Here is a 21808-nt window from a genome sequence, read left to right as displayed (position 1 = left end):
TTGCATTTACTTCAAGTTAATGTAATTTGATAATCGTTGATGAAGATTAAAAAAACGAACACAATCATTAAATTTTATCAAACTAATAACAATTTGGTATTTGAATATAATTTTAAATACAATAAACTTACAATAAGAATTAAATGGTAAATGATAACCAAATTACAATAACTGATATTAAATGGTAATAAACAAAATTAACTGAAATACATTAAAAAAAATCCAACAAATTTAACAAAATAAAGTAAGTATTAAATGAGAAATAATAAAAAATTACAATTTAACAAAATAAAGTAAATAAAAATATAATAAAAAAAATCTAACAATGTCTGCGACGCGAATGTGTTCCGCAGGGTGATGGTTGTCGGTCTCGAGGAGGATTTCTTCGTATCACTGGTTCTGACTCCTCGTTGTCATCATCATCACCGTCGTCGTCCTGAGAATGTACATTAGGTTGATGAGGAGCTGATGACGATGAAGCACCTCCATAGAATAGAGACCCTGGAGGTGTATGACTGACTATCCCATCGGCCTGCGAAAACTGGGAAAACTCATAAAACCCAGACATCGCTGAGTGTGAAAACTGTACAGGAGGTGTCTGTGCTGCAGCCATGGGTGATGAGGCTGAAGGCGGCAGCGGCGGCGGGGTCATAAAACCAGGTGAAGGCGGCGAAGGCGGCATCTGGTAATGGAAAGGCGACGGCATCATATATGGTTGCGACATCATAAATGGCTGCGGTGACTGCTGTGAAGGTCTTGATGGTGCAGCTGAGGATGAACCGGAAGAACCTGCTCTCCGTCTACGAGTCGGGGGACGATGGTGCTGTATCGGTGAACGTCTCTGTCGACGTTGCGGAAAGGTCTGCCCTCGTGCATCCTCATGAAGCAGAAACGATTTCCTGTTACTATTGAACCACTCATAATAACCTTCAGTAACACTCAAGAGGTCAAGTAAAATGGACTCTCTACGGGGAAGGCGCCGATGTCGATCCTCCCACAACACGACCCACTCATGATGCCTCACAAGCCAATCTGTATCTGTCTTGCCTCGTCTATCTAAGCTATGCAACTCGTCCATATTGCGAGGTGCTTCCGGAATTGGATGAAAACAACCAAAATGTCGGAGCACGCGATTAGTAGAGTGACACTCGACAGTCGCATAACATATCAGAGGGATCACCGTCATCCAAACATCTGATGGGCCACTCAACTCAGGTGGGATCACCGCCCTCACATCATCAGTACAATATGACACCCATTCAAACTAAAACAAATATTATATAATTTTTTATCAAAATAATAATCTAATTATATAACTATAATCTAAAATCGATTTTTAAACATTAAAATTCATACATGTGTGTTAGCCTTCTGATCGATTAGCACCTTAATTTTTTCTAAATCATCAGGTAGCTCCTGATGATTTTCCTATCAGTAGACCACCAATTCAAGGAAAAAAATATTATACGATGTATAAAATTATTAATATACAAAATCAGTTTTATAATTACCTCAAAAGTAGTGGAAATACGAATGTGTTCTTCACAACGGGACATTAAAAGGACAATCGATACCATGCCCAAGACTGCAGCAGCAGGAGACGTCCGCCGATAGCATTACGCCTGTAGTCAGTGGCTCCACACATCTCCCTGTACAGCAAAGCCAAAACTGTCGAGCCCCAACTGAATGATCCGGTCAGACGAAAGTCGCTAAGATATCGCAACCACATGCAATGAACTAGGTTGCGCTCAACTGCAGTATGCATGCCCGTGCATACATCTTAACTTCATCCTCAGAGGCGTCTGCGCTCAACTCTCGAAAATTGGCATCTAACCAATTTAACGGTATCCTACCTCCGATAAAACTTTTCGGGACACGTCATAGATTATCCTGGCACAAAGTAGTCCAGGAACCCTGCGAGATCCCTGATATCACATCTTCATCCACCGGAAGCCCTAGGTGTATAGCAACATCCTCAAGTGTAATCGTGCACTCTCCGCACGGAAGATGGAATGTGTAGGTCTCCGGCCTCCACCGCTCTACTAAGGCAGAAATAAGGTATGGTTCTATCTTACAGTGACTCTGATATCTACCTATGTAACCAAATCCAACATCTACTAAATATGGCAAGACACGGCTAGGTATCACTAACTTAATATTCCTAATAAAAGGATCTAATACACGGTCATTCTCCTAAAATTAAATAATTACACAAATTAATTCTTAATCTAATAATCATGCATTAAATAAATCAATATCATTACAAATAATTTAAATTAAATTAAAACGTTAAAATGTTACCGTATCAGCAAAGTGTCGAGATATATGATTTCTATCCAAACGAAGTAGACCGCCTTCTATTATATATCTGCAAAAGAAATTATATTAGTAAAATATTAAATAAAGTAAAATGCTTAAATAAATTAAATACATAATATTAAAAATATTATAAAATATACCTTAAATAAAAGAGAGTATTTGAGAGAATTTGAGAGAATATGATGTGATGAATGTAATAGAGGATGATGATATTTATAAGGAGGATTGAGGGGTAATTAAAGGTATAGCGCGCCCTTGTACCGCGCTATACCCCACGTGTCAGATAAACATATATAGTGCGGATCAGGGCTTGTTCTATACTCACGTCTAAGTCATGTTAGCGTATAGCGCGATACAGGATGAGCACTATACCACACGTAGCGGTAAATCAACATATAGCGCGGGACAGGAAGCGCGTTTTACTGCTACGGATGTTAAATCAAAAAATATAATCTAACCAATATTAGATTAATAAATATACCGATCATCGATGATTTTACTAGAAAAAAACGCAAGTAAAACAGAGATAAAATATCAAATTTTAATATAAAATAGGGATTACAAACCGTAGGACCCCAAATCGTCTGTATCTGCGGAGATTGGTTGCATTGGAATCGTCGTCTCTCTATAAATCTGAGAACCCGAAAAGAAAAGCATTCCCTTTTTCTTTCTGTTCCTTTTATCTTGTTTCTGTCGTTTCTCTTTCTTTCTCGAAAAAACATTGAAACTCTTGTTACGACGCTATAGAAGATGTGTGGAGGTGCAATCATTTCCGATTTCATCGCCGTGAAGCGTGGCCGGAAGTTAACTGCCCGGGATCTTTGGTCTGAACTCGAAACATTTTCCGACCTGTTGGGTCTAGGTTGCAGCAATGGAAAAGACTCCTTCGATCAAATCGACAACAACAAGGTCGGTTCCAAAGGCAAACAACTTGAGAAAGGTACGATTTTTGCTTACTGGTTTTCTTCAAATTCTGGGATTTTATTTTTATTTTTTGCAGAAGCCCCTGTTTTTCCATTTGTTTCTTGCATGTTCTTGATTTTTTCTGAATAGTTTTTGATGGTTTTAAAATCTTAACCTGTGGTCTCATGTAAGAGGAAATGTTGAAGTTTTGATTTTCCAGTTTAAGGAAATAAAGTATCAAGTAAGAGAGAAGACAAGTTTAAAGACACAATCTTTACTGTTGTTTTTAATGAGGTGATTTTCAGTGACGAACGAGGATATTCAGAAGTCGAAGCGAGGCAAAGAGAAAGAGGGGAAGACTGAGCGAACTCGGAAGAACATCTACAGAGGAATCAGACAAAGACCATTGGGGAAATGGGCAGCTGAGATCAGAGATCCTCACAAAGGCGCCCGAGTCTGGCTCGAGCCTACGATGAAGCCGCTAAGCGCATCCGTGGGGACAAAGCCAAGCTCAACTTCCCTCAACAAATTAAGCCTCCAGCTAAGAAAAGCTGTATCATGGCTCCTGAGTTGACTCAACCGAGTTCATAACCCTTTATGGGTTCTGGCTATTGGGAATGAAGTTTATGGAGCGAGTGAAACGATGGAGATCGAGTTGGAGCTGAAAGAGCAAATCTCGAGCCTGGAATCGTTCCTGGGTTTGGAGCCAGTTGAGACATCGATTGAGTTGAGTGGGAACGTTGAGCCTGTGTCTGTTAAGCTTGATGACTTCGTGACACATCATCAGAAACAGCCTCAGCTCTTCTATTAAAACCTGAACTCGTTCATCCTGAACAAGTTTTATTTTATATACTTCTAATCATCTTAAACTTCAAATGTCTTTGTTATTTTATTTCACTAGATTTTTATAATGTTGAATTAAATAAATATTATAAGTCTTATAAAAATAAAATTTAAAAGATATAAAATTAAAATTATCTATAAATTATTATGAAACTATATAATATAAAAAATATGTAGTACAATTAAGAGGGCTTTACTATTATTTAGTATGTTAAACCCTTTTTTTATTTTGAATTTATCTTGTAAATGGTTGGGTTGGAGCTTTGAATTTGTAAATTATATTTTTACTATTTATGCAATTTGATGAATATGAAAGATTAAATGTCAGATATATGTAATAGTTTTAGCTTGTCTTGTTATCGTGGAAACATATTGCAAAGAGACTCTCTTGGCTCTTAAAGATGGATCAAGGGAAGGAGAATAATTATAGGTTTGATAAAAGGGTTTTTCTCTAAAAGTTTTTTTTTTTTATTTACGGAAGCTGTTAATTTTATTAAAAATAAAAAATATTTAAATTAAAATAAAGATTAAGGATATGTTTCTAAACACAAGAAATTTAGTTATTTAAGATCATAAAAGGATTATACTCGAAAAAGGTAAAAAAAATTAATCAATTAAACTTAAACAAAAGGTAGATACGAACAGATTTGATCGCATTGACAAACGAACCACAAAAGAGATGAAGCTTTTGAAAGACCATCGACAAATAACAAATCAGAATCGAGCGGCTTGACAATATTATCTACGAACGCAAATCGCGTATCCAAATTCAACTTATGGGTCCAAAACATGAAAAATCATCATGATAACAAATGAACGCCATCTTAATTAGTCGTGACAATGTCAAATATAACCCTAAAAAAAATAAACAAGAACAACGACCAAATGTCTGAGAACGTGCCACAAAAATAATGAAAAATATATCATAAAGGCAGAATAAGACAGGCCATAAAGAAAAAATTATTAAAATAAAAAAAGTAAAATATACCATATAATAAAGAATAAGAAAAACAATGAATATCGATGGTCGGTGACCAACACCAAAATTAGTGTTACCCCGATTACAAAGATAAATAAAAAAATTAAAAGCGACTAAAAAAGAGAGACTAAAGGCGATTAAAAAAAAATAAGAAAACCCTAAAAATGTAGTTGATATTTATTTTATTTTTCTAAAAATTATAAATAAATAAATTAAAATATTATTATAAACAAGTCACTAGTTATTAAATATTTGACATGAACAATGATATGGCTTAATAATAATTTTAGTTCTTTAAAATCTATACAATATATTTTAAAATTGTATTATTTTAATCTTTTATATTTTAAAATTGTATTATTTTATTTTCCTAAATTACTTGTTTTTATCTTAGAAATATCATATTACTATCATGTTATTTTTATTGTACAATGATAATTGAGTGTTCATTGTCAAATGGTTGAGAATATTTAGAATATGTACTACTTTGTAATCATCTTAGCTTAATATAAAAAAACCTATAACCTTTAGGAATAATAATAGTTTCTTTAACTATTAAGGTAAGGTTCATGCCTTTATGACAACATACGATTATCTAATTACTTCTTTGATATGATGAGTTTATTTGATTTGATAACATTGCAAAAAAATTAAATTAATAAAATTTCTAACTATGAAAAATTAAATTTATTGAATGTTTCAAATTATGATAAAATTGATATATATATATATAATGACAAGAAATTATATTAGGTCACATTAAGCATATGCTTCAATTTTAATAATGAAATAATTTTATTTATATTAATATTTTAATTGACTTGTTATAATTTTAGAAAAAAGTTGACATGCTATGTACATTCTCATAACGGGAATGGTCATCCAAGCATATCTAAATAGGTACTATGTTTACAAAAAAGATCCCTACGTAATTGAGCCTTTTTTTTACATCTCTCATTATTTGAAACCCTAGTTACCTCTTTTCTTTTTTTCTTTTATTGAATCAAGAAATAAATAGGTTTGATTGTCCATCCTTCTGATATATTTTATATTCTATATATATCTAATATAATCGTAATATATATGACATCCTCCGGATACTTCAAATCGAAACAATTGAATGTCCAACTCGGGCCTATATGACATGACCGATTGATAAAAGTACAACACTCTACCTTAGTCATTTCAACTAATGGGGTTGGACTATATTGCAACATATTACAAAGTGCTGGACTGATTTGAAACTAACGCTAAAGTTAGAGGAGGTATATTATATTAGCTACAACAATATTACCATAAAACAATAACATTGATCTCAAGTTCTCTTCACTAAAACAGTCAAGCGCCTACTGCATTATCCATTCAAGACATGTAGTCATGCGAATCATCAGTATTGGTTCTCCGAGATGCACCTTGATCTGTCCCTATTGTTCTCTTGCTCATGTTAGCTCGTTGCACTAGTCGAACCAATGCTTGAACCACTTCCGACATAGGAGGTCGAAACTCGGGCTCCGGCTGTCGATCAAAAAGATCAGTTAAATGCTAAAGCAGTTAAGCGTTTTACGAGGCATTTTCTCCGAATTCGTTGCTTATCCGAATCATTGGAGATCTAATGTAGATGAAACGAGAAAAAGGACACAAGTTTTGGTATTTTCGGACCAAGACATTTACCTGTACACACAGAGCAATCACATCTGCAAACCGAGAGAGCGATTTAACCGGGTAAAGCCCTTCAAGCGCAGGGTCGACCATCTTAGATAGAGCATCAATATCATGCAGCTGAGGCGTTGCCCATCGAACCAAAGATTGCTCTAATCTTGGCCTTGTGCTGTTAAAACAATTGCATACTAGTTAGAAATGTGGGATGCTAGTACATCAAACCAAATGCGTCGTAGGTGATCCCTTACCTATCGAATGGCTTACGTCCGGTAAGAAGTTCCAACATAACCACTCCAAAACTGTAAACATCACTCTTAAGCGAGTACTGACCAGACATTGTAACTTCAGGTGCACCGTATCCGGACATAGTAACATCATCACGACTTAATACCTGTTTACCGAATGGAGACACTTTGAGGAATGCCAATTAAGATATGCAATGCAAGAAACCAGAATAAGGAATTCCATCGATCAAATAAATGTTGTACAAGCAGAGATAGTGGGGAAAGTTACGTGATCTGCATTTGGAATAAAGGTTGCCAAGCCAGAGTCTGAGAGGTGAGGATTGAGCTCAGCATCAAGCACGATGTTTGCCGACTTGATATTCTTATGAACAACAGACGGTGAGCAACCTTCGTGCAAGTACCTGAGAAAAACCCTTTTTATCGAGTTTGCAAACTTGTACAAGATACAGAATCAGATTATGCAAATGCCAAAACATAGCATAATGGAAAAGAAGAGGAGAGGAAAATAAAAGATGCTGGAGACTGGGGGACTCAGCTTTAGCTCCTTCCATTTGCGGTGGTGATATAAATTGAGATGAAATAATAGCTATCGTTGTTCAATATCAAACTATTCACTTACTCTAATGCGCGTGCAGTTCCCAGAGCAATTTTGACACGGGAATTCCAGATCAAAGGCTTGCTGTACTCATCTGATAGATGCAGATAGTCATGGAGTGAGCCATTTTTGTGGAACTCGTAGACAAGTAGGTGCTGTCCATGCTCTGAACAATAGCCAACCAGCTCTGTGACATTTGTGTGATGCAACTCGGACACGTTTGAAACCATCTCTAAAAAATTGTCGGACATTTCACTGGGAAGAACTGACGAATCTATTTTCTTCACAGCAAGAACCTATGGCAGTCCAGGTGAGTAGAGAGTAGAAAATTCTTAAGGCACATAAATGACAATATTAGCAAACAATTGTGAAGATCAATGACAATGGCTATAGATTTTGCAGGAGGAAGACACACCTTGCCATCTTCAAATTGAGCTTGATAAACACATCCAAACGATCCTTCACCAAGAAGATATTCCAGGCTGAAACTGCCCGTAGCCATCTGGAGGTCTGCTATTGAATATGATGTAACATTTTCAGGAGCTGGGACAGCTTTCTTAACAACAATGGGATTTTTGGAAAAGTTTTCTTCATCAAATGATTTGTGACGGTCAACAGGTGGGGGTCGGAGGTTTATCGAAGGAGCTGTGTCAAAGGTCTTGGTGTCAGCAGAAGAGGAATACTGTATGGATTTCATTTCTGCAATACAATTTTAACCATGAGAACGAGCAAATTAAAAAGGTTTTAGATTATTAAAAAAGTAATTAACATAGATATGAGAAAAGCAAACAAAACGCTTAAAAATTAAAAGCTTATCAAATCATGGAGTCGAGAAGGAATTTTTTTTATTATAAGAATTTCAGGCCTCTTTAAAAAATCCCTTCTTGATTAATTGGAGCTTGTAGGGAAGCTCCTTAGTCAGCGGAATGAGGAAAAGAGTGTCTTAAAATTTTATTGAACATAGGAACATACATAAGATACGACCTGGAAACAGACTTAACAGAACCAGAAAACACAGAGCAACCATAAACCACCCATAAAACAGCCACACTAGCTCAGCCAATTCCTTCTTTAGCTAAGGCATCAGCTCATTAAGCCTATGAACAATATCTTTAATCATAAAAGTGTAAACATCAGGACATAATTCAGTCTCCTTAACCCAATCGACTGCCACCTTACAGTCACTTTCAATAATCAAACGGTCCTTGATCCTCTCTCAAAAATCAGCAAAGAATAACAGTCCCTTCTGAATAGCTTTTAATTCCATAAAAGTCGGAGGCCCCGGACCAGTAGAAAGCTTGAAAGAGCCTAAGGTCGATCCTGAGGAATCCTTTAAAACTCCTCCTAAACCGTTCTTCTTCCAATCCTTTGTAGTAGCTGTGTCCACATTCAGTTTAACAAACCCCATAGGAGGAGACCAAAGAAAATAGATACGATCTGATTTTTTTTTTATAGAAAATAGGCCTCATTAAAAACCTCCTTCAAGCCCTGCCATGTTATGAAAGTAACATGAAGGAACAAAGGAGGAAAACAGTGCCAAGAAACTTTTATTCACAAGAGCCAAATTACAAAGACTGAACAAACTCCTCGACTTTCTACTGCAGAACATAAGACTTAAAAAAACCACCTAACAAACATGAAAATACACTCCCACTAATCAACACGATCAAATAACCCAAAAATCACCCTATCCCATCTTTAGCTAGTTTGTCAGCTTCCCAGTTTGCCGCCCTCAAAATATGCCTAAATATAATATCTTTTCCAGTCAAAAGCGAAACTATATCCTTCACCAAGGATAGATGCAAAGGGGGGCTTAAACCCGGATTCTGGATCCACTTCAGAGCGATAGATGAGTCTGATTCCACGATAAATCTCTGATTTGGGACCAAACCCAACTCCTCCATAAAACAAATCCCTCTTTTAATTGCCAACAACTCTGCCAAGATAGGAGGACCACCCCCTACTGATTCAGAGAACCACTGTAGCAATAGTCCTCTGCTATTCCGAATCAGACCACCAATACCACCTTTTTCCCACCCCGAAACCATCGCTCCATCAACGTTTAACTTTAGAAACCCATCCGGTGGAGAAACCCAACAAGCTTATCGAGAGCAACCCCTTCCTGATCTGCCTGCCGAATCAACAAGTTTCAAATCACCTACTAGAGAATCTAAAGGAATACCCACATCCTTAAAACGAGCACTAAACCAGGAAGCCACTGTAAATCTTACAATGAAAGATAATCTGACCAAATCCAGCTTTACTTTCTGAAAGATAATCTCATTTCTACATTTCCAAACTGACCACATCACTGCCCTAGGAATGAATTTCCAAATCAAGGAGTTAGTCATAAAATCATCCCACAAAATTGAAAAATCCATGGAACACTTTGGAATCACCAATGACACATCCCACATTTTCAAGAAGGAAGACCATAGACCCCACACAACCCTGCAATGCATACATAAATGGGAAACTGATTCCACCTCCCGACCACACAAAACACAAAGCTGATCAACAATCTCTGCAACACCTCTCTTTGCTAACTCCTCTTTAACCGGTACTCTTTGCTGCACTAATTGCCAAACAAACATTTTCACCCTTGGATGAGCTAACCCTGTCCAAATATTTTTTTCCCAATTCACATGATTCTGCTCAAAACCACCTTGGTCAAAGAAAGAGTTTATACAAGACTTTGTTGTGAAATTCCTTCACCATTCCCTAACCAAATCCAACAATCATCTTACGCAGGAAAAAGGGAGATATTATTCAACATAATGATCAACTGCAGCCACTGTTCAATTTCCCAGTCAGCCAAATTCCTTCTCATTTGGATGTCCCACACCCAACCCGAGGTATTATTCACCATAAACTCCTTCACTTTACCCGCTTTATTATTTGATAGAACATAAAGTCTAGGAAACAAAATTTTCAAGGGAACATCACCCAACCATACATCATTCCAAAACTCCACAGCTTCCCCATTTCCTGCCTTCAAACGCATATTCCTTCTAAGACAATCTCCAAAATCATCACTGTTAAAGAAGTTTTTCACCACACCTTTCCAAATCCACGATGTACGAGCTAACCACGAATTCCCCATAATAATGGAATTCGGATCTAGATTGTAAACAACACAAACCACTCTCTTCCACCAAGACTTCTTTTCAGAAGTAAACTTCCATATCCATTTCTCTAGTAAGGCTCGATTCATTAGTGCTAGATTAGGGACCCCTAGACCCCCCAGTTTTTTTGGTTTAGTAACCAACTTCCAGTTGACCCAATGGATTTTCTTCTTGTCAACCATCCCCCCACAGAAATGAAGCCATGATAGAGTTAAGTTTAAGTAGCACAGTAGCTGGAATTCTGAACATAGAAAGAAAATAGACCGGTAGAGAGCAAAGCACTGATTTGATCAATACAACCCTTCCCGCTATCGACAAAGAATTAGCTATCCAACCACTCAATTTAGCATGAAATCTCGCCACTATAGGATCCCACATAGCAGCCAAATTCCTCTTGTACCCCAGAGGCAGTCCTAAATATTCAGATGGAAGATATCCAACCAAGCAGCCAATAACGTCTGCCCAAGTAGTTAACTCCCCCTCTTCAACATTTACTCCAAAAATCCTACTTTTGCCTAGATTTAACTTCAACCCCACCAGAAGCTCATAAATAAGTAACACTCTTCTAACATTCCTCAACTCACGAATAGAGCCTTTACTGAAAATTATAAGATCATCCGCAAATTGAAGATGTGACAACTTGAATGCTCGGTCCTGCACTCCTAAATCAAACCCCGAAAGCAGTCCCAAATCCACTGCTTTAGTTAACAACAAATGCAACAACTCAGCAGCCAAGTTGAAAAGCATAGGTGAAAGCGAACATCCTTGTCTCAGACCCCTGGATGTATGAAATTTCTCCGTAGGAGACCCATTTACTAAAACCGAAATCTCAACAGTTGACATACATTGGTACATCCACGACCTCCACTTATCACCAAACCCCATTTTGCTCATTATTCGTATCAAAATTTTCCAATCCACCGAGTCATAAGCTCTCTTAAAATCCACCTTGAAGACTGCTCCCTTCAGCCCTCTCTTTCTCCAAAAATTAATACTCTCATTTGCAATAAAAGAGCAGTCCAAGATGTTCCTCCCCAGAATAAAAGCAAATTGGGACGGACTCATAATATCATTAATACACAAACTCGGCCTTCTAGCTAAGACCTTAGAAATAACTTTATATAGACCTCCCACTAGGCTAATTGGCCTAAAATCTTCCAACCCCTCCGGATTTGCCTTTTTTGGAATAAGAGAAATGAAGGAAAAATTCACCTCCGGCTCCCACTCCTTCCCCACATAGAAATCCCTAAAAAACCGCATCATATCATCCTTCAAAATATTCCAGAACTTCTTTAAAAACCCTAAGTTCAGACCATCCGGACCCAGAGCTTTGTTGATATCCAAATGAACAATAGCTCCCCAAACTTCCTCTTCAGAAAAAGGCTTCTCCAATGCTAAACACTGACCTTCCGAGAGCTTAAGAAAATCCAGATTTAAGTCCTTTGCCTCCAGGGTGTTTTTATGATTATACAACCTCTTGAAGAACTCCATCACTGAAGCTTTAATTGACCTAGGATCTTTTATAACTTCACCATCAACTTTGAGGGCTTTAATGCAGTTTATCCTCCCTCTAATTGCTGCACTGTGATGGAAAAACTTTGTGTTCTTATCACCCTCCAATCTCTATTTCAATCTAGACTTTTGCACCCAAATTGATTCTTCCTTCTTTTGTAGCTCCCATAAATCTCTCTTTGCTTCAACAATAGAATTCATTGACACCAAGGAAGACCCTTGTTGCAATTTCATTTCCATATCCTGGATCGTAGACTCCAACGTTCCGATTTTACCTGGTAATTGAAGATAACCCTTACCAGACCAATTTTTTGCCACATCCTTCACCCGGTTAAGTGTTTTGGAAATGGACATCAAGTTTTCCTGTGCACCCAGTTTGAGCAGCTCTTTTGTCAACAATTCGCTAAACCCTTCCTCCTCCAACATATAATTAAACAGTCTAAACGGCTTCGGCCCCCAATTACATTCCCTATTCTCCAACAGAATAATGTTGTGATCAGAAATGGACCGATGCTGCAAAGTTTGGCTAATCTTTGGGAATTGCGAGAAAAAACTATGATCAACTAAAAACCGATCCAATCTCTCAAAAGTGGGAACTTCCCTATTATTACACCACGTGAACTGACCTCCCACTAAAGGCAAATCAATTAAATTTGCCTTAGAAACAAAATCTCGAAAAGTATTCATCGAAATCAAATTCACAGCACCACCCATTTTCTCTTCCTGAGTCAAAAGGGCATTGAAATCTCCACCTAAGTACACTAGACAGTCAACATGTTCCAGAAATGAAGTTAATTCTTTGAAAAACGACTCTTTATCAGCCTCCACACTTGGACCATAGACATTTATGAAACAACAAATGTTTGGTATACCATCCATCCATCCCTTTAATGCCACAAATCTAGTCTGGATGACCTTTTCCTTAACCACAAATACCTTCTGATTCCACATTGTTATTAGTGCACCAGCCGAACCTAAAGCAGGCACAACAACCAAACCATTAAGGATTTTCCCTCCCATTTTCCTTCCTAACATAGCACTAACAACATCTAATTTGGATTCTTGAAGAAATAAGATAGTCGGTTTTCTCTCTCAACAAATCTCCGAATAGCTCGAGCTTTAACCTTCCTACCCAGACCCCTAACATTCCAACACATAATGGACCATTCTACCATCAAATTCATTTTATGACCATAACCCCTGAACTAACTACCGCCCCTCAATCATCTCTATCCTTCACCAAAGGAGCAACTTTGGTCACGAATTCTTTTTCTCCTCCTTTAAACTTTACCCCCAACAAATTGGATACTTTCCAACACTCTATTGCTTCTGTCCTCCCCTATTTCTCATCTCCTGCTCCAATAACATCATCCTTACCACCACAACTTTTAGCATCCCACCTCCTAGCATAAACTATGTTATGAAAGCCTCTATCAACATTACTAACCGACGCACTCCTCCCAGAAGGTCGCCGCTGGGACAATGGCACAGACCCATAGTGCATACCATTTTCAACCTGTGTAGTTGATATTAAAGCTTCAATCTTGTTCCCATATTTATTTATTGTTGGACTAATCTGCTCAGGCCCATATACCTCCATCCTACCCCTGCTGGAAATAAGCCCATCATCTTGGGCCACTTTATCTTTCCCCGAGGTGTCTCCTTCTAAGCTGACCACCTTTTTCCTCCCATCAGAAAAAGCCCCTGACACAGTCTGCTTGCTGAGACCTTCACCTAGTACCGTCCCCTCAGTACAAAGGTCAACATTTAAACTATCATTGGCATCAGCGTTTTTTTTTTCAAATTTCCCTCGTTCATTGAACCACCCGCTGTGAAGTACCTCAAACCCACACTTCAGCCCTGTTCCTAGAGTCTGGCATCTGCTTGAAATTCAACTGCCCTTGCAGACCTCCTCGATCCTCCCCTTTGCTCCCATCCGCCGAAACCTCCTCCCAAGGATCCACTGTTCCTCCTTCAGAACCATCTTCATCAACCCCATCTTCAAGCTCAGGAAAGAAATCATCGCTGTTGTCTACCTTAATCTTGATAGTAAAGGACCTTCCATAAGTGTTAATGATGACATGTGGAGGGATGTCGAACGGGCTTTCAACCCTTAATAACATATGAGCCACCCTGCAATAAACTCTTTGAGCTGTCTGCTCTTGAATCTTCACTAATTTGCCCCATCTCGATGCCAAACTGGTAAAAAATGAAACTGACCAACAGTTTAACGGAACGCCCATCATGGATACTGCACAATAAGGTAATGGAACACCCTTCTCTTCTATCACAGACTCCAACCGTTCAAACCAAAAGGACAAAGCCTCCCACTTATCTTCCATTGCTGCTTCTTTCTCCTCCACAGACTGGAATACTATCAAACATGCATTTTTCACATATCCCCATCTAATTACCTTGACATTGATTCCCTCTCTTCTCAATGCCCTTTGCACAAATTCAACCTCAAATATCGCTTTAACTATACCTGTTAAAGACGACCTCAGCCATGATCTTTCCTCCATTGGAATGAAGAAATCCAAAGGCTTCTTCTCCTCTCTCTTGTCACCAAGGTTTCTGGATTGCTGACCCTCAACTTTTTTCAAACCTACTACCGTATCCTTATATGTTCTGCCATCATGGAACCTGTTCATCATCTCCTTCTTTCTTGCCTCAACAACTTGGCTAGATGCATTTTTCCTTTTCGATATCTCTACACCTACACCTCCACCTCCAGCCTCTGCGACACTATTGCACTTCAAGTTCCTCGGAAAACTACTCCTCTGATATTTCGCATATGACACCAATATTCTCCTCCCATCAATGAGGACGTTGTTCATCTTCTCCTTAGCATTAACCAAATCCTCCTTGCTTGCAAAGTGCACAAAGGCAAACGTCTTGTCCTTATAGTTAGGTCTTCTATTAACAAACGGAATAAAAACTTTAATCACCTTACCATAAAGGCTAAAACGATCCCATAATACACTTCTATGCACTCTCCTACTAAGATTGTCAACGAATGCTACCCACGATCCACCTCCCGACACCACTCTATCTCCATCAGAAGACACAGTGTTATTTCGCTCCTCTCTCACTCTCGCTCTACTCGCCATTTTTTACCAATGAATATATTTGTTATAATACCTATTCTTCTTAGATACGATCTGATTAGAATGGAAGGAACAAGAGTCCCCTAAGGAAGGATCTGAAATAAGAATATCCTTAAGAACAGAAACCCCTTTATGCTTTGCTAGGAACCAAGAAGCAAGCCTAAACCTTACTAAGAAGAAATATTCTGCCATATCTAACTTCCCCCCTTCAAACACAATAAAATTCCGAATTTTCTAAGTGGTCCAGAGAACGACCCCTTGAATGAAAGACCAAATCGAAGAGTTAGTCTTCAAGGCATCCCAAGCCAGAAGAAAGCTTTTAGCATTAGCATGAAGAACAGACTTAATCTTCCAAAAGTTCAAGAATTTGTTCCAAATAGACCACCCCACCGAACAAGAGAAAAACAGATGCGAGGGAGACTCTTCCTCCATCCTGCAAAGTGGGCATAACACGTCTTCGATTCCTTGAATACCTCTTTTAATAAGTTCTGTTTTAATAGCCAACTTTACTAGAACAACCTGCCACATAAAGGACTCAACTCTAGGAGGCAACTGAGCCCTCCAAGAAGGAATCTTCACTAAAGCATATTTTCTTCTAACCTACTGAATTGTTTACATTATAAGTTCTTTGCATTTCTACTACCTTAAGTTATATTTATTATTTACACTCGCAAATTTCAAGCTTCATGCAGAGTCCAAACTTACGAAAAGGAAATAAGTTCTAAATGAAATTCGTAAATATTCTTAATATATTTAATAACTACAAACGTAAGTTTATAACTGTCGAAGCTGCAATGAAAGACACAAGATCTCTTCATGATAAATCCAATGCAGCAGCATTACATGCAACTGAGCAAACAATATAGATAGGTTTATGGTCACATTCAACTGGCCACCATGCCGAGTTGCAGATTTACTACGAGGAGTTACCTTGTACTTCATTAGAAGGAAGAGGAGCAAACGATTGATTATCACGCTTTTCAATGTCTGAGGATGGCTTCCTCAATCTCCTCTTCACTAGAAAGAATGCTACAATAGCCCCGACGATAAGGATGGATATTACTATTCCTGCTATGCCTCCACCTCCAATCCCCGATTTGCTACCCCCGCCACTAGAAGCACTAGAGGCACCATCAGATGGTGAACTATTGCCACCGGATTTGTGATTTCTATTATTTCTAGTGGCAGGAGGGGTACCAGGTGGAGGTGGAGGCGCAGGCCCCAAGCTCCATGAATTACCATCCTTCCTACAATGAATATTATTCAGATTGAAATTGCAAAGGACTTCTATACAAAAAAATTGAAGTCACGGCACTCAATAATGAAGTCAAATGCTTACTGCAAATTGATGCTTTTCAATTGATCAGGAATCCAGCCGGTAAAACGGTTACTGGAGAAATATCTGTGAGATGGAGAAACAATTATCACAAAGGCCAATAATACAGGGTTATTTACAATATAAGGAAACAAAAGACTGAAATACGGGTTACTCACAGATTGTCAAGGGGAAGATTGGCAAGGACATCAATAGTGCCTGTAAACTGGTTGTTCTGCAAGTACCTGCAAATGAGAAAACAATACATTTATGGAAATTCGACCATATACATTTGTTCCACAAAAGATATTTCCGATAATACTTACATAGAATTCATACTAGTAAGGTTCTTAAAACTCTCAGGGAGATCACCAGTCAGAGAATTGAAAGAGAGATCCCTGAAGCAAGGAATAATGATTACTGTTAACTTAATCTTTCAGTTAAATCAGCTTAAAGACAGACATCTATAGAAAACAATATAATCTGAATAGTGGTAGGAAAAACATCTTACAATGTGGAGAGGGAAGAAAGTGGTCCGAACATGTCACTCAATTGGTTCTGCAACTGGTTATGTCCAAGATTTCTGCATTTCCAGAAATGGAAAAGAAAAGGAAGAGTGTGAGAGTTTAAACGTCTACTGACCATTTAAATGTCTTCAGACTTCGTTTCGAAAAAAACAAATATTTGGAACAATACAGGTATTGAAGAGAATGCATCTGATTGATGGAATAAGGGACACTTCCAGTAAATTGATTAAATGCAAGATTTCTGCAGACAAATGAACATTATGTTAAATAAAATCATTAAAGAAAAAAAGAAAAAAAGAAAAGCAAACAAATGCACATTTGAATAATACAATCGCTGCAAGTTCTGAGGAATGTTATATGGTATATCGCCCGCAATATTGTTATTGCTCAAGTCCCTGCAGATTTGTTCAAATAAGAGTATAAAGATAACCATATAAATATAAGAAAAGAAACCAATCCACTTGTAAAGATTAAATTTCCTACAATTCCTTCAACGATGTCAAGTTTTGAAGGCTGTAACCCATTGACCCGGAAAGTCCAAGATTCAACAGTTTACTGAAGAAAGAAAAAGGCAACGTTTTTTAGTTAGCATCAGCTGAGATAGGACAAGATATCTTGAATGAAAATCATAAACAAAGAAATTACATTTCAGTGACACGTTGGTCCGAGCAAGTAACACCTTTCCAGGGCTGCCCACAAGGGTCACCATTGTTAGCGGTCCACCCAGTTAGCTGCGGCGGTGAGTTTAAATTGCTGAACATAACCCCTAAGGCAGAAGCTGCACATCCCAAGGAGACAAGTTCTAATCACAAGTCTTAAATTCTTCAACTTCTCTATTCTAAACATTCATCGAAATCACTCATAGTAATAGTAGTGTGCTTCCATGCACACAAATGTAATGTTTAACAGATCTGTAAAATGTTTGGTCAGACATTTAGCCAAAACTACTGGAACACCAATAAAACATGGACATTGGAAAACTAGATCTCGGTTTCAAGGGACGATATTTCGTTTCCGAACAGGGAAAAAGCTTAAGCGTTGCAGGCAGAGAGGAATGACCATTTTGCAATTTAAACTGTGGGGAGAAAGATTGAAATTTTCAGTCAGCAACAATTCAGAGAAGAGCAAAAAAGATTATAAATTTTGTCCAGGAATAAAAATCCTAGAAATCTCTGAATTAAAGTGGCATCTGAAATACTAAAACTTCACAATCTTATCCCCAAAATCAACAAGTACCCATCTTTGAAAAGCAAGGTAAAAGCTTTATAAAAAATAAACAACACTAACAAAGTTAAAGAAAAAGACAATGCAATCAAGGAAGTTCATTTCAAGCCACAAGCAGCTCGAAGCAGATAACAATAAGAAACCCAACCAAAAACCAACACCAAAAATCACAGATAAGGTGAAAACGGAAGAAGCAAAGTAACACAAACCATCTCCTTGATCTGTTGCAGCATTTGAACATGGGGGATTAAACCCCAAAATGCAGAGTGTAAACAGCACCAAAACCAAACCTTTTCTACAATGCTTCACCATCTCTCTCCAAACTGGTCTCTTCCCAGTTCCCACAAACCAAAAATGAATTTTGGGTTTATACTTAATATTCTTTAAAAAGAATATACTTTTTTTTTTAAATTCTACAAAATTTACGTCTTTTAGCCACTATAACCAAGTAAAAGCTGTCAGACACGACTTACCAGAAGAATCGAAAACCAGGGAAATGTTACTAATAATTTACATTACCATCTATGTCTGTAGCATTTATTTACATGTAGAAAATATTAATAAGGCAGTGATAAAGTTAACATTTACAGAAAGCAAATATAATTAATATTTTAATTCAATAAATAATGCTTAAGATAATATTTTAATTTACATATACAAAAGAAGTCGAGAGTTGGATACGCTTTTGGTAGGTGCATGTAGCATTGATAATTGCTACTTTTTAAATGCTACCGCTGTTTTATCCATGACTTAATACGCTTTTTGACTTTGAAGTTCTCACTTTATTTTTGGAACTCAGTATTAGTTTTAGCCTGCAATTTGTGTAAGAATATTACCATTGATTTTGAGTTGGTCTTGCCTTTTGTTTTGGACAGTATTTATCTCTTCACAATTATTTAGGTTTGTGCCTAAAATTTAGGATAAACTACATGTTTAGTACTTCAATTATTATTTTTATTTTGTTTTAGTCACACAATTATTTTTTAATACCATGTCTAATGTTATGTTTTGATTTTATTTTAGTCACTTACAATTAAAAAATTAACAAAATTATTGACGTGATATTTTTTTTATTTTATCAGTATTGATGTGATATTATATTTTCGTGACACATTAATATCATTATTGATTTTTAATGATAGGTGAGTAAAATAAAATCAAAATTTAAACGGTCAATATAATTTTAAAGAATAAAATAATTGTGTAATCAAAACGAAAGGCAAGTGATGGCCAATATACTAATCATATAATTTTCCCTAAATTTTAATACAAGTGTAGATTCTTAAATGATTAGACTGGTGATGAGTAGAATGATAATGACATTTTGGAATGTGCGTGGCATAAACTCTCATAACCAGAAATGGTTGCATGTGCATCCAACCTCCCTTTTGGTTTATTAGTTATTTGGGTAAACTATGCTGATAGTACATTTTATTATCGGTCTGACTGATTTTGGTCATTAAAAAAAATTAAGGTGAAATGGTACCTTACGTTATCGGTCTATCCGATTTAATTCTCTAAGCTATTAATTTTGTTTAACCCTTTTTATTTTAAGTCTCTTTTGTTGAAGTTACTAACATGGTTGCGGGATTAAAATCGAACGGATTAATAACATTAAGGACTGAAATCGGATGGATCGATAATGTTATGGACTTAAATCGGGCGGATTGATGATATTAATGACCATTTCCTCTTAATTTTTTTCAATGACCAAAGTCGATTAGACCAAAAACACGGGGGACTATCGGCATAGTTTACCCTAGTTATTTATTTGGCCTTACAAATGCATATTTGACGTAAATCTATGTTTATTTAATTTTTCAATATACTTACAAGGATAAATTTGTATATGTAGTTTTGAATATATATATATATATACAATACTTAAATGAACCTACTTTATTTATAGATACAAGTTAAATATGAAGAACATATATAAATAGTGTAAAAAAGATTCGAATGATTTAGGAAAAAAATAGAATGGCATAAAGTACTATAAATTAGAATTGTAAGTCCTAAAAGCTGTCGGGTCAGGTTAGAAAGTTTGGGGTAGGGGTCGATGTTTAATCGGGTAGAGTTGAGTTAAAAATTTCGAGTTATTCGAGTTGATGAATCTTATTTTATCCCTCGGACTTAATTTGAAAAAATTTTCGAGTCGAGTTTATAAAATTCGAATCGATTTTTTGAGTTTATTTTTAAATTTAATTGTAAATATTTATAATATTATAATATTATTCAATTTCAATTTAAGTGGCATTCTATAACAATATATACAATACAAATATATTTCTTCATATTTTTTTTATACGTGATATACATATATCATACAAAGTTCAAGGACTCGAGTCAAAATTGAAAACAAATCTACTAGTTACTAAAAATTTTGAGTTATTCGAATTATATTTTACAATTCGACTTGAATTTAAAAAATTTTCGAGTCAAGAATTCATGGATACCACCAAAAATCATATAAGAAAATCATTTTATTAAAAAAAAGGCACATGAATTATAGCCCCAAACTGAAGTCCCCAAAAATAAGAAAGTATAATAATAATTTCATTTTTTCTCAGTTTTCATTTAAAGTTTTGATAAAATTAGTTTAATATTGTTAGCGTCGAAATTCATAGCATAATTCATAAATTGTTTTGTCTTCTATTATATTTGTTTTAGTATTTAATATTTATGGAACTCATTATTCTCTTTGATGAGTTCTATATAATACTATATTTTATTGACATGGGTTAGCTTAGGTCTCGTGGGTCATATTATTTTAAACTAGAGTTGAGTAGCGTGCGTCAGGTAGGATGTCTAAATTCGAACATTCAAAAGTTTAGAATATCTAAAATAGTGATTGTATCTGATCCGAAAATTCAGATATCCTAAATGATTTTAAAATTTATGATTTAATGTAACTTATTCAATACTTCAACTATATTTTATATATATATATATAATTACTCACACATAATAAATAATTAAATATCCTAATTTTTATTAGTTCAGAGCTTCAATGAATTAGTAGGTTAATCATTTATTGGGTTAAGGAGTATCTAAAAATCTAAAAGCCCAATATACTTTTAGATTTTCGGATAATCCAAAATTGAAACTTATCCGGTTCGTATCCGATCCGATTATTCAAAAAAAAAATTTGGATATCCGATCTGATTTATCTGAAAATAAAAAAATGGACTGGATATCTTAATTTTCAGATCGGATCTTTTTATACACCCCTAAAGTATCATATATTAAACATAAAAAAATTTAGATAATGTGTTAGAAAAAAATAGTTCATTTAGAGGGTTAGAAAAATTATTTGTTGAGATAAGAGTGTGTTAAGTTATTTTTGGAAAAATGACGTTTGAATCGTTCGGTTTCTTTTGTATTTTATTATGCTAGACTTGACATTTTAATTTTATACATCGTAAAAACAACGTTGTGTCTTCCAAATATCTTCT

The 21808-nt window shown here is 36.2% G+C and overlaps 1 protein-coding gene and 1 pseudogene across 1 annotated transcript; one reads left to right on the top strand and one right to left on the bottom strand.

Moving 5' to 3' along the window:
• Positions 1-2954: 2954 nt before the first annotated feature.
• Positions 2955-4048, top strand: LOC120201827 (annotated as a pseudogene).
• A 2179-nt stretch (positions 4049-6227) lies between these two features.
• LOC120201826 (protein STRUBBELIG-RECEPTOR FAMILY 6-like) lies at positions 6228-18755 on the bottom strand. The gene is made up of 16 exons (XM_039202362.1): positions 18563-18755; positions 17775-17907; positions 17613-17684; positions 17459-17524; positions 17299-17370; positions 17114-17185; positions 16929-17000; positions 16782-16847; positions 16627-16689; positions 16218-16534; positions 7959-8242; positions 7568-7839; positions 7217-7349; positions 6952-7094; positions 6716-6872; positions 6228-6559 (listed from the first exon to the last, which is right to left on the bottom strand). Exons 1-16 carry the CDS (start codon positions 18663-18665, stop codon positions 6407-6409), a joined length of 2178 nt encoding a protein of 725 aa, XP_039058293.1. The 5' UTR covers positions 18666-18755; the 3' UTR covers positions 6228-6406.
• Positions 18756-21808: the final 3053 nt, after the last annotated feature.

This window comes from Hibiscus syriacus, unplaced genomic scaffold (assembly GCF_006381635.1).
Source record: "Hibiscus syriacus cultivar Baekdansim isolate YM2019G1 unplaced genomic scaffold, ASM638163v2 tig00008013_pilon, whole genome shotgun sequence".
NCBI classification, from domain to species: Eukaryota; Viridiplantae; Streptophyta; class Magnoliopsida; order Malvales; family Malvaceae; genus Hibiscus; species Hibiscus syriacus.
This window is presented reverse-complemented; position numbering and strand designations above follow the sequence as displayed.